Raw genomic sequence first — 12,528 nt, 5'->3', positions numbered from 1 at the left:
CCAGGATCCTCAGGCCCGCATTCATTTGGGTTCCCAGTCCCACGTCACCCCCTCAGAGAGCCTCCCCTAGCCTGTACCCTAGCGCAATATATTCATCTCAGGGTAGATTGTAAACTCCCTAAGGGAACCAGAAAGGCTCTTCCCACCATATCCTCTTGCCTAGCACAGTGTCCGGTTCATCAGTGCATCAGAGCACTCAACACATAGCTATTAACAACGAAGCACATGACACGGTAACCTGACCCTGACCTGCAGCTTTACAAATATTAACATCCTCACAACCACCCAATGAGGCAGATAATGTTATCTTTATTTTATACACGGAGAAACTGAGGCACAGAGAGATTAAGTTGTTTACCCAAGGTCATACAGTAGCATCAGAATTTGAACCCCAGCCTCTGTCCTAAAGTCTGTATTCTTTAAAGTTTTGTTTTCAGAGAGAGAGAGAGAGAGAGAGAGAGAGAGAGAATCCCTAGCAGTCTCCTCACTGTTACGGCAGAGCCCAAGGTGGGGCTTGATCCCACACACCGTGAGATCACGATCTGAGTGAGATCAAGAGTCAGACACTTAACCAACTGAGCCACCCAGGTGCCCCCCTCCCATGTCTGTATTCTTCACCACCACCCTGTGATGCCTGTATTGTGGGCTGAGTGAGGGTGTGAACCAGCAGGTCCCCTCATCCTACACCTGTGTAGGTAACAGGAAATTACCACATGACCCAGCTTTCTTATACAGCTTCTAAAGTGTGTGCGTGTAAAATATATAAATGCTTTTTATAGAAATTCAGTGAGGAAGCCAGGGAAGGAAATGTACAAAGCCATTTTAGTGATCACCTGTAGATGGTGGGATTTTCAGGTGATGTATATTTTCCTCATTATGCATATCTGTATTTTGCCAAGTTTTCTACCTCGGCCAAAAATAGAATAAGATTAAAATGGCTGCGTTTCCAAAGACTGTTGGGATAAAGGGGCCACGAGCTGGAAGTCCCGTCTGGGAACAGCTCCGAGCAGTGGGGAGGGAGACATCGAGGTGGGCCACCCCCGGTGTGGACCCTAACAGAAGTCTTCTCCTTCTGGCCACCCAGGACATCATCGAGGGGGGCAACCTGCGCATCCCGCTCCAGGAGCTACACCAGATGATCCTGACTCCCATCAAGGCATACAGCTCCCCCAGCACCACGCCCGAGGCTCGCCGCCGGGAGTCCCAGGCCCCCCACCCGCCCTCACTGATGGGCCCTGAGGGCCAGAGCTCTGACTGCAAAGACAGTGCGGCGGCCACCGGTGCCACAGCCACCGCCTCCGCTGGGGCCAGTGGTGGACTCCAGCCACACCAGCTGAGTAGCTGTGATGGGGAGCTGGCCGTCGCCCCCCTGCCGGAGGGGGATCTCCCCGGGCAGTTCACACGCGTCATGGGGAAAGGTAGAGCTGATTCTCTCACCTCCCCCACTGGTCTTGTAACACCACTAATCAGAGCTCCTGGTTCCTGAGGCGCTTCCCCAGAATGCTGGCTAAACCTGTCAGGGTAGATGCCCATTAGCCCATTTACAGATGAGGAGAGTGAGGCTCAGAGGTTGTCATTTGGAACTGAACTCCAATCTCTCTAACCCCCAAAGGCCTCTTTGTTAACCCTGCCTCCTTTCCCTTCCACGCCCTCAATGCTGGGCCCTCCTAGCAGAGTGAGTGCTCCTTGGGTCTCTGGGCCCATCTGTACTGAATAGTCAGACACTTAATACAGATGCTCCTTGAAGGCACCACGGCCATTCTGTGTGCCTGTCTGGAGGGCAGACAGAATTCTCATGGGGTCCTTTGGATGAGAGCACTCTTTCTACCTCCCCCATGTGTGGCACCATGACTACATGATTATCTTTGAGGAGTCCAGTGCTAGAATAATTTGTGCTTACGTGGAGTGTTTCACAAAGTGTGATTATTTTAAAAATGCAGTGAATGCCAGTACTTGTCCTTTGGGAAGGAGAAACAATTTTTTTCTTTATTGTCCAATATTTCAGATCATTTTAAAGAAACCAAGTTTTTACCAAAAGAAATGGACACCTGAGTCTTAGAGGTGCAGCGAGAAACTCCCTGCGTGTCCACATCCTAAAAAGGATTCACATACATAGAAATCTGGTTCAGAAGAGATGATTTGTATCATCCTTTTGAGCTGAGATGGCCAGGGCGGGTCCCTGGTCTCCACCCACTCACTTCCTGGCTCTCTCTACCTTCCAACCTCCCACCCCCAAGGGGGGCTCTTCACAGTGTGGGATTAGAACAGACGACCCCAGGGGTAAAGATACCTGTGGGGGTGGAGACCTGCGTGTAACCCATGGTGGGCTCGGACACCCGAACTCCTCTGGCATGGCTTCTTTTTTTACAGCTTAGCTACTTTCAAATAAATTATAAATGCATGCTCAACATAAAAAATCAAAATGAAACAAAATGGTGAAAAGTGAAAAATATTACCTGTCCCCCAAGCCCTCCCATCTTCCTCTGCAGAAATGACTGCTATAAACAGGTTTAGAATATCCCTTTAGGAACTTTGTAATAATCCTATACAAGCACATGGGAATTCTTTTTACACACAAACAGGTGTTGTTTACACATCTTTCTGCAGCTTGTTTTTCCTACATTATATACTTTTTTTACATTATATACTTTTAATATTTCTATTGATACAGTATTGCCACCCTATTCTTTTTTAAACATTGCATACTGTTCCACTATATGCATACAGCATAATTTAACAGGACCCCGATTAATGGACACTGAGGTGGTTTTCAAGTTTTTGTTACAGCAAACAATGCTGTACTGAAAATCTATGTGCAAAGACATGATATAAGTGGGATCCTGTGATAGACTGGTCATTCAGGGTTAGGAAGAGAAAGGAATCATGAGGCCCAGGTTTCAAGCTTGGTCTACTTAAGTGCAAGGCTTTCACTTCTAATTGACATCTTTTGTCCAACCATCTCTATCGTGGCCTTCTAAACATCCCCATCAAAATCAGAGCATCAACGCCTCTAGAATGAAATGAGAATGCTGGAGGGCCATGAGAATCCCAGTGGGTGTGTGCACTCTACTTACAGACGGACTCTGCTCGGTCTTTACTGCTTCAGCCACTTGCGTGTGTAGGTGAACGTGTGTGTGTAGAAAGGTATGTTATCACTTTGAGAAAATAAGCCTCCATTGACGGAGTAGCAGGCTTCCTGCCCATGTGTGTGCCCACACACCTCATGTCCTAAAAGATGTGCCAGCCTCATTCCTCCAAATGAGGTGCACAGTTCATTCATCAAATTACGGAGACGGCTCTCTGAGGACGTTGACGGTCTTTGATGCCTTTGAACTCTCTTCTCAAAAGGAGCCTCTTTCAAAGATAGAGCTTAGGACATGGCTACATTCTTCTCCCAGAGAGTGTCAGGCTGGATTGCAGAAGGCTTAATATAGAAAGGTATGCCTGGAATTAAGCAAAGGGGCTTCTCAAGGCGAGGGCTCCCGTGGTGACCAAGCCTTTGACTTCAATGGAATGAGGAGCCTCCTGGCCTTTTTTTGCAAACCTTACGTAAAGCCACAAGCACACATACCTCTCAAAATACTGGTCCTGAAAGGAAATCAGAGACAGATCTCAGAGGTTACAGTGGGTGTGCATGTTTCTAATAACATCTTTTTTCTTTTTTTTTTTTTTTTTTTTTTTTTTTCAATTCACAGTGTGCACACAGCTCTTGGTCTCCAGACCTGATGAGGAAAATATAAGTTCCTATTTACAGCTCATAGACAAGTGTCTTATTCATGAGGTGAGTAGTAATGGCTTTCACAAAACTGTTTTTCTCATTGCTTAGAAACAATTCTCAGAGTCTCTGTGATGTGATCACTTGGGTCTCCCAACAACTTGTTCTTGAAGGGTGGACAGGCATTAATAATAGCCTGAGCAGAACCTGGCTATGGTGGCTTCAAACCTCAGCACAGCTTGTATATGACTTTGGTGTCGAGATCCATCTAGACTGACCTCCGATGTGAGGGTGAATGCCTGAGAGAGACTTCTGGCTCTGGAAGAATCCCTGAGTGACCGAGCCTGGGGTGGTTAACATGCAGCATCCCTGCCACCTAGCTTTGGCATCTTCTAGTCCTTTTAAATTTTTGTGTGGAAACATTTTGTCTTTTGGCTCAGGGAAAGTTGAGGGAGGGCGGGAGAGTGTGCAAAAAGAAATCGTGTGTTTGTGTGTCTGTTGTATGTGGTCTGATTTGTGATTTTTATAGGAATTGCCTTGAGCCGCATGTCCTCTTGAGGGAGGACTGAGGTCAGCTGGAGGTGTTCCCATTAGACTCAGTGCGAGCGCAGTCTTCCTGATGGGGCAGACCGGGTCCTGGGTGCAGCTGCCCTGAGACACGTGGGGACAGGGGATGTGTCTCAGACCCAAGACTCTGGTGGCTTCTTGAGAGCACCCCCTCCAGAGAGTCACAGAGACAGGAGTCCCAGCGTAGGCTCTGGATAAACTTAACAGCGCTGAGGTCTTTCTGTGGGATTTTAATGTAAGAATGAGATGGCGAAGGCCCCCCGGTCTCCTCACCTTTGCCAGGTTAGCAGCCAGAGCCCCAGAGGTGCAGTGGCCCCCAGTGAAGGGAGACACCTGGCACAGAAGTCTGTCCCCCTTACCCACCACCCTGCTCACACTGCCCCCACCTTGCCAGCTGCCACACAGACCCATCTGTCAAAGGCCAGTTCCCTGGGACCCCACTCTTCTGCAGTCTGACTTCCCATCCCTCACATGCAGGTTATGGTCTCCTTCTGGATTTCCTTCCCAGCCACTAACCCACAGTCCCCTCAACTCTTTTTGCTATTCCTCTCTCAGCAGCACAAAGTCTCGTGTCCCTCTCCCTAGCCCCTAACTCACTCCTTGCTATTTTCCATCCTGACACCCTATTTGTTTTGGCCAGCAAAAAGAAGAGAAGGCAAGAACCTGTTGAAGAATTTTAGAACTCATTAATTCCACAGATCTTTATTAAGTGCCCAGGCCCCATCCCTGACTATGTAGCTTATGGTGTGAGAGTAGCAGGGGAGACAAAAGGAAGTCAGGTCATCACATAAATGAGGAGAAGCCTGTCTTGGCATTTCACAGAGCCCAGATAAGGGGCAAGGCCACCAAATCCAGAACCGGAAATGGCTTTTTCTCAGAGGAACTGTCTCCAAGCTAGATCTGAAAGGCAAGCTGGGGTCTTGGTGGTAAAGACTCAATACCGAAGGAGGTGGGAGCACTCCAGGCAGAAAGAACAGCATTTGGAGAGCTCTGTGTCTCACTGGGGAGGAGTATGTTTGGAGTGGGTTTTGAGGGGACTAATCAGGGGAGGATTTAAACTTCTGTAAAGCAGCTAGATAGAACCTTGCATCCTCTCCCTTGCCCTCGCTCACACCGCACCTTCAAGATACGGGAGGACAAGTTACAAGTTACTTTCCATCTTGCCTCAAGTCTGCTGAGCCCACAAGACAAAATAATGAGCCCTCCAGCTACTTCTGTTGGCCAGTGCACAAGCTTCCTAATTGGCCTCTGCCAGCCCCAAAGCTGTGGCCTGATGCTTCTCACTTTCCTGCCACTGTGCATGGCCTCTTGGGCAGCCTGGCTCTCTTTTCCATTTCCTTAGAATATTTAGGAAATGCCTAGGGTTTTTTCTGTCTGCCCAAATGGTTAAATGCAAAGACCATGGGGATGCATCTGCTGCCTCGATTGCAGTAGAGGGACCTGTGGCTGGTGGGAATCATAGGCAGAAAGGAGCTTATGCCATGTCTGCTTGCCTGAATTCATGTCAGGGTGGAGGGAACTGCACTCCGCTTTGGAAGGGAAAATGCTGTGCAAGACCTTTTATTATTATTTTAGTTCAAGAAAGAGGAAATGTGTCTGAAATATTTTCCACAGGCTTGGGTTATTCTGTTGGGCAGAACACACCCTCCCTTTGAGGCCCTGTTGAGGCACACAGTCTCCATCCTGGCTGAAGTTTCACCTGGGCTCCGTGAAACAGGACTCCCTTTCACAGCCCAAATGCGCCATTTCTTACCTGACCGGATGGGAGGGTGCTGACCAAATCTAGACACCTTCCTTCCTCCCCAGGGACAGAGGGACCAACTCCCTAGAGTAACAGAAGGGAGGACAGGAAAATTCTGAATTTCATTTCTGAGACCAGTCACTCTGTCTCCTACATTAGAATCCTTGGCTTCTTGCCTCCTCACCATCTCCAGGAGGTTCTGCAGAGATGAGTTCTTGCCCCCTTTTGTGAGGCTTTTAATCCAGCCATAAAAGCTGTGGGGCACACCCTAGCCATCTTCTTCTAAGCAGACTTGCTGGTTTGGCCCTGATAGCAACAGAGGACCCAGAAGGGGCTGACTGGCTATGTCAGTCTGTATATGGAGGCTTCCTTCCCCTCCAGTCCCTGAGGAAGCCCAGCCCAGAGCTGCCAGTGGAATGGCTGAGGTCAGGTGTCAGCCATCCCAGTTGACAGCAAGCTCCCACGATGGAGTGCTACTTTGTAGACACAGAGACCAGCTTTTGGAAATCACTCATTGCCACCCATGACCTAGCTCCTCTCTGCCTCCCAGCTGCAGCCTCCAGGACTGAGAAGTGGCCACCACACTCACTCACCATGGCTAAGGGGCTTGATTCTATCTGCAACCCAGAACTAAATGACCTGATGCCCAGTGTAGAGTGAATGAGCTGACCTCTCTGGGTAGTGGGGGGTATAAACATTTCCATCTTCTTGGGTGTTGTCTGCTACCATGGGAGATGTCCTTATGCACCAGTGTCCTTAGAAACACTTTGAATGCATGTCTATAAAGTAAGCCATTTCCTCCTTTGTCACTTGGAAACTCAAGCCAGCTGTCCTTCAGGCTGGCCCTAGACCAGCTCACTATTCTAATTTTGAGAGCTGAAGTCATTTGTTGGGGCTAAAAGTGATTGTTGAATACAGTATGTGACAAACATTCATATGCCACCACCAAAGGGCTGGTCTGCACAACCAAAAAGCCTGGTTGGAGTATCTATGAGCAGCAGTCATTGAACCATTACTACGAGCCAAGCAGGTTCTAACTATTCTAATTGCATTTCGTATGTTGGTTGTCGCACTTAATCCTTAACGTCTTTTTGAGGGAAATATTATCATCCTGGGTTTTTAGAAGAAACCGAGTCTCAGGTAAAGGAGCTTGCATAACGGTCTGCAGGGATTCAGACCTTGCCCATATCCATCCAGAGCCTTCCTCCAACCAACGGGGCAGGACTCTCCTCACTAAGTCATCTTGATCAGTGCACCTGAATCCTATGTTCTCAAACTTTGGCAGAATAAGCCAGTCAAAGGCAGAATGTATCCATCCCTTTATTAGTCCAGCAGCAATACTTGCCTTTCAAGTTTTCAGAGACGTTCACGTAACGTTGGACACTCACCAAGCATTTCCAGCAAATGAGAAAGGACCACAGAGTAGAACCCTGTCCTTACCTTGTAACCATGAGACCACCGTACCATGTACCTTAAACAGTGTCTGCACCCTTTAATGAGGCATGGAATCTCTGGGTTGGGTAGCCCTCCTTGATGAGTATCCTTAAATGTGGCTAGCTAAGGTCATCCAGGAGAAAGAGGTTTGCAAGTCAATCATTTTTTCACAATATAACTAACATCTTTTTGCTTTTTTGTTCACATAGCTCTCCTGTGTTTAGGTTCTTAAAGATTAAATGTCATCTGAAGAAAATTAAGCTGTCATTTTTTTCTGTTTAAGGAATCTGTTTCCTTTATGGAAAGTAGTCATATAGTCTGCTACTCTAAGTAATAGTTTATTGCTACTTAAAGGATTATCTGTCTTATTAACAAAACTACATGGGTATGTTATCTCCATCATTGTTACTGCTAATCAATCAAATCTACTGGGTCTCCCACAGGGTGTGGGCTACAGTTCTCGGCTCCTGACAGGGGATTCCTGTATTGCACATAGGGTCCTCAAATGTCCGTGTTCTATCTGCAGCAGAATTACCAGGGTACTTGTTGTAAACATCACCTAGCCTCCTCTCCAGATCTCTTAAATCAGACTCTAGGTATGTGGGAAGGAGTCTAGGTCTACTTGAGGGATTCTAATATAACACAGATTTGAGTTTCTCTGCCTTGGGGACTCATAACTCCTGTAAAGTCTTTCCCTGGGCTTCAGCACACACAAAAGAATGCATAATATAGATGACAGTGTGTTATGAAGCAGGCAAAACACCCCCTCAATGCCAATTTTACTGAAAAGGATTTGAGAAAGCATCAGATCTACTGGTTTTCCTAAACTTTAAGCAAAATTTAGGATTTTGTCAGGATTGGTGCACTGGGGGTTTTTTAGGGCACAGGGCTCCTTTACTGGAGATTTCTCAGTGAAGCCCTGTGCCCTACAAAAACCCCAGTGCACCAGTCCTGATGTATAGTATAGTATATATAGTGTAGTATAGCATAGTATAGCATAGCAGAGACTATACTCCATTTTCTGAAACCTTGCAGGCCACTCCAGGGTGACCACACACCATCAAGCAGATTGATTTTTGGAGTGGTTTAGCATTTCCATTGATTATGAAAATGTAGGGAGCCTGCAAAAGCCAGAGTATTTGACAATCCATTTTGCAATTCATTCTTGGTGAATCTATAGAGTCCAGAGTGGAGTCAGGAGGAAGGGGAAGGTAAGTATGGGTCTGCCAGAAATGCAACCAAAAACAAGGGTTGCCAAAAGCTTAGTGCATGTACTTTACCAGGCACCTCCACTGTCAGATAACTTGCATTGTCAGTCCAGGTGTCTCCCAAGTGAAACTGACTGCCATTTGGATCAGGTAGGAAGTGGGTGAAGATAAGGCAACTGCAGAGGCTCTGATGTTCCCCCTATTAATTGCATGTTTTCCCCTCTAATGCCAGGCTTCACCACCCATTAAAAAGTCCTGTTTGTTTTTGCAGGCATTTACAGAGACTCAGAAAAAAAGATTGTTGTCATGGAAACAGCAGGTGCAGAAGCTCTTTCGGTCTTTTCCTCGGAAAACCCTTCTAGACATATCAGGATATCGACAGCAAAGAAAGTATGTTGGGATTTCGTTCTTCTTAATGCGCGGTGGTTCCCTGTGCATCCCTGCCTGCCTGGGCTCCTGGGCAGGACTATGGCAGGCCATGATTTCTTGTCCACAAGGGTGCCCTGTGGGGAACTGGAGATCCCACCCCTTAAACAGGTGGGGTCGGGGAAAGGCTATGGAGAGAAAGCATCCCCAGATAAAGAACTGAACATGATCTTTTGTAACACAATTCATATGATCAGAATGATGGTATTAGTCCAGATGGGCAATGAGGGGAGATGGGTATGATTTATCCACGGTGGTTTATCCACAAGAGGGGGCCCTGAAAGGACGGAAATGGGTGGTTCTATCAGCACCTTACAAGGTAGTGTCATTTTTTCTCCCTTCTAGCTGCAGACTAGCTAATTATAGTTGGTGGCGGGGTGAAGAGCCCAGTGCTGGTCTATTTTGGTCTGAGCTGCAATCTAAGAGTGGAGCAGTACCATTCTTGATTTTTCATAGTACTTCAGCTTCTTGGATGCAGTTAAAAATAAGCCTAGTTGTACTTTAGAACCCATTACCTTAATCTGGTTTTAAATTGAAGAATCCAATTGCATATTAAAGGTGAATTACAGTGACAATCCAGGGGAAGAATCAAGGGCGGTGCAGGGCAAAGCCTTCAACAGTGACAGGGAGTTGGGGGGAGACGAAAGACTGATGGTACAAACATCCTGAAAAATCAACTTTCTATTTCACATTTTTAAACATGAGCAGATAAATAGTTTTTTCACTTGCACCTAAAAAGTTCTGAATTCATTTCTTCATGTATATATAGAGAAGCTCTGTGTTGTTAAAAATTTTGGCATTTATTTGCATAAGTGTGCCTTAAAACACCAGTGTTTTACATTATTTAAGGGAGATAAGGATAGTTGGTATTTATGAAAAGTTTTCATTAAACATTAATGTAAAAATTGAAGTGTTATCACGTTCTAGCATATATGACACCGTTATTTATTAAACAAACATTCAGTACTCTCTATGTGCCAAGTAGCATCCAAGCATTTTAGGAATATTAATACATTGAATCCTTGCAATAACCATATGAGGTAGAGTTGCTATTATTAATTCTAATTTACAGAGGAGTCTGTAGGCAGTGGTATCAGGATTTGGACCAGGCAAGCCAGCACTAGCTGCAGAGTCCGTGCTCTTAACCACTTTTCATGCCAGGCGGCTCTCACAGTATCCAGCTGATGTGCAGAAAAAACAATCAGGAAGAACAGCCCTCTTTACGGCCGCTCCCTGTCTCCAGGCTCTCTGGGGCTGCCCTTCCTGGTGGGATGGACTAGCCCAGCTGTGCACCGAGGATTCCCAGGGGCCCAGGTGGAAAGCAAGGCCTGCTCATAGGCCTCCCACCCTGGGGACTGCCCGCTTCCCAGGCTTGCTCTCTCTCCTTGTAAGGGCAACAGTGCATCTCTCTCAAGCAGAGGATGAGGTTCCAGACCCCTCTTGCAATACCAGGCCCTCAGAAAACAAGTTCCAAGGGGAAGAAGGACTTCAGAGGATAAAGATAAAGATAGAGCTTTTAAGCTCTTTGGTTCTCTCAAGACTGTCATCCCCTGCTTCTGTGTGCCCTGCTCTGTCCTTGGTCCGTAGGAGAGCGCCCATTAACCCTGTCCTCTCTAGAGCGGTATTAACTAATGTTTGTCTTGGGCTATCCACGGTTTGCCATACTGGAATCTTGACGGACCTGTTTGTATTGATTAGATAAGAATAAATTCAATCATCAATTGTGGATATTCAACGGGAGGTTGCCAAGGCTCTAGAAGATAATTTGTTCTCATATATATTACCTCTGGGATCTTTTTATGCTATTAATTTGCTTTGAAGACCTGTTTCTTCCATAGGTAACTGCAGCCCAGCCCCTGCTTGAATTATCACAAATCCCAAATTAATTTGTTCTTATTAGTGTTATTTTCTCAGCCTTTTCACACATTTCAACGTAATGATCAGTTGGTTAGATTTAGGAAAGCAGAGATGGGCAGAGCAAAAGAATGAGGAATGAAAACTTACCTGTGTCACTTTGTTCTCTCCCCAGAGAGAATGATTATGTCATTAAGCCTAGTGGTCTTAAGTACCCTAAGCTTTCACTCTGGTTGCCAGACGTGGCAACCCTCAACAACTCAGGCTTTGTAATAACCAACTAAGGATGTCACAGTAGGGCCCCACAGACATTAGAAAGACAGCCTAGCCAAATTCTGCCCCCTCACCTGTCCTGACCCCAAAACGTTGTGGGCTCTACCTGTTGCATACAGCCCAACTCATGTGTCCTAACTTCAGGAGTCCCTTGGAGCCCTCCTTTCTTCGGTGATGAAGTGTCCCATAGCAGAACCCTCTGCCCACACTGCTTGAAGAAAATAGTCTTGCCTTCCTGGAAGCACAAATCATTTTAGCATCACTCATTGACTACTGTATTTTGCATATAAAATAACTTCTTAAAAATTCAACCAAAAAGGAAAATGAGCAAAAAAGCTATCTGCACTAAATAAGGAAAAGTCTTGCAAAACTGAAACATCTACCAGGTGGCCAATATTCCAACTCTAAAAACCAAAGGACTACTTTTCATAGTTTAAAAAAACAAAAACCACCACTTGATCCTTGTTTCCACCTACGATGGATCTCACACTGTCCTTCTCAAGTCTTCTAGATCATGTGAAATTACCTTTACCCCCCCAATTTTTTTCTTTCAAACAAAAAAAATTTAATTCTAGTTAAAAAGAAGGGGGTGGGAAAGGATGAGCTAGATACTTAGAACCCATGAGTATCCTTCTTACCACATATAGATGAGCACCTCACAGAAATCAGGGACCATTTCCTTGGCCACAAAAACCTGGAAGTGGAAAGACACAGGCCAGAAGTCAGTTGCAGCCAGCTCACCCATGGAATTCTCTTCCCTTTCCCCATAGGAAATTTAGGCATTCTGGGGAAAAGAGAAAACATTTTCTGAGATAAACCGTGCTGAAGGCTTAGATGCCCCTCTCGACCCCCCACAACCCTCTTTCTCAGGAAATGACTTTTGCAGCACTCCTGCCCCCAATCATCTTCAGCTGGTTAAACTACGTCAGCCCTGTCTCCCGGAGTCTCCTCACAGGTTTGGCACAGACCTCCCCTGTCTGGCTGGGAAAGCAAGTCTGTTCCATCTTGTGGCCGTTGGCGGTAAAGCATTGTGAGTTAAACACCAGTGAATGACTAAAGCTGACTCTTCTTGGAAGGAATGTGCTGGTTCCTGAAACCCTACTGGCTGCTGTGTACCCTCCCAGAACCTGAGGCATGTTGGAGAGGATGAGTTCTTGGGCGCTGAGGTCACTGGAGCAATGGGAGCACAGTGTCTGGGTGCCACGGTCCCTGGCAGCCTACCTAGGTCCATGTGGAAAAGCACGCAACCTCCTGGTCTTTCTGTAGGAAGGTTTGGTGGAGTGGGGAGCTGTAGGCATCCTAGGTCCAGA

At 46.4% G+C, this 12,528-nt stretch overlaps 1 protein-coding gene across 3 annotated transcripts in view; it reads left to right on the top strand.

Moving 5' to 3' along the window:
• SAMD4A (sterile alpha motif domain containing 4A) overlaps positions 1 to 12,528 on the top strand; it is a 208,090-nt gene that overhangs the window by 180,078 nt on the left and 15,484 nt on the right. For all 3 annotated transcript variants that reach the window (XM_029950983.1, XM_029950982.1, XM_029950984.1), the window contains 3 exons: positions 1,085 to 1,418; positions 3,696 to 3,781; positions 8,937 to 9,055. In XM_029950983.1, the coding sequence (XP_029806843.1) occupies positions 1,085 to 1,418; positions 3,696 to 3,781; positions 8,937 to 9,055 (539 nt within the window). The remainder of the gene's footprint in view (positions 1 to 1,084; positions 1,419 to 3,695; positions 3,782 to 8,936; positions 9,056 to 12,528) is intronic.

Source organism: Suricata suricatta, chromosome 9 (assembly GCF_006229205.1).
Source record: "Suricata suricatta isolate VVHF042 chromosome 9, meerkat_22Aug2017_6uvM2_HiC, whole genome shotgun sequence".
Classification (NCBI taxonomy): Eukaryota; Metazoa; Chordata; class Mammalia; order Carnivora; family Herpestidae; genus Suricata; species Suricata suricatta.
The sequence above is the reverse complement of the archived record's forward strand: the minus strand, read 5'-3'. Positions and strand labels throughout refer to the sequence as shown.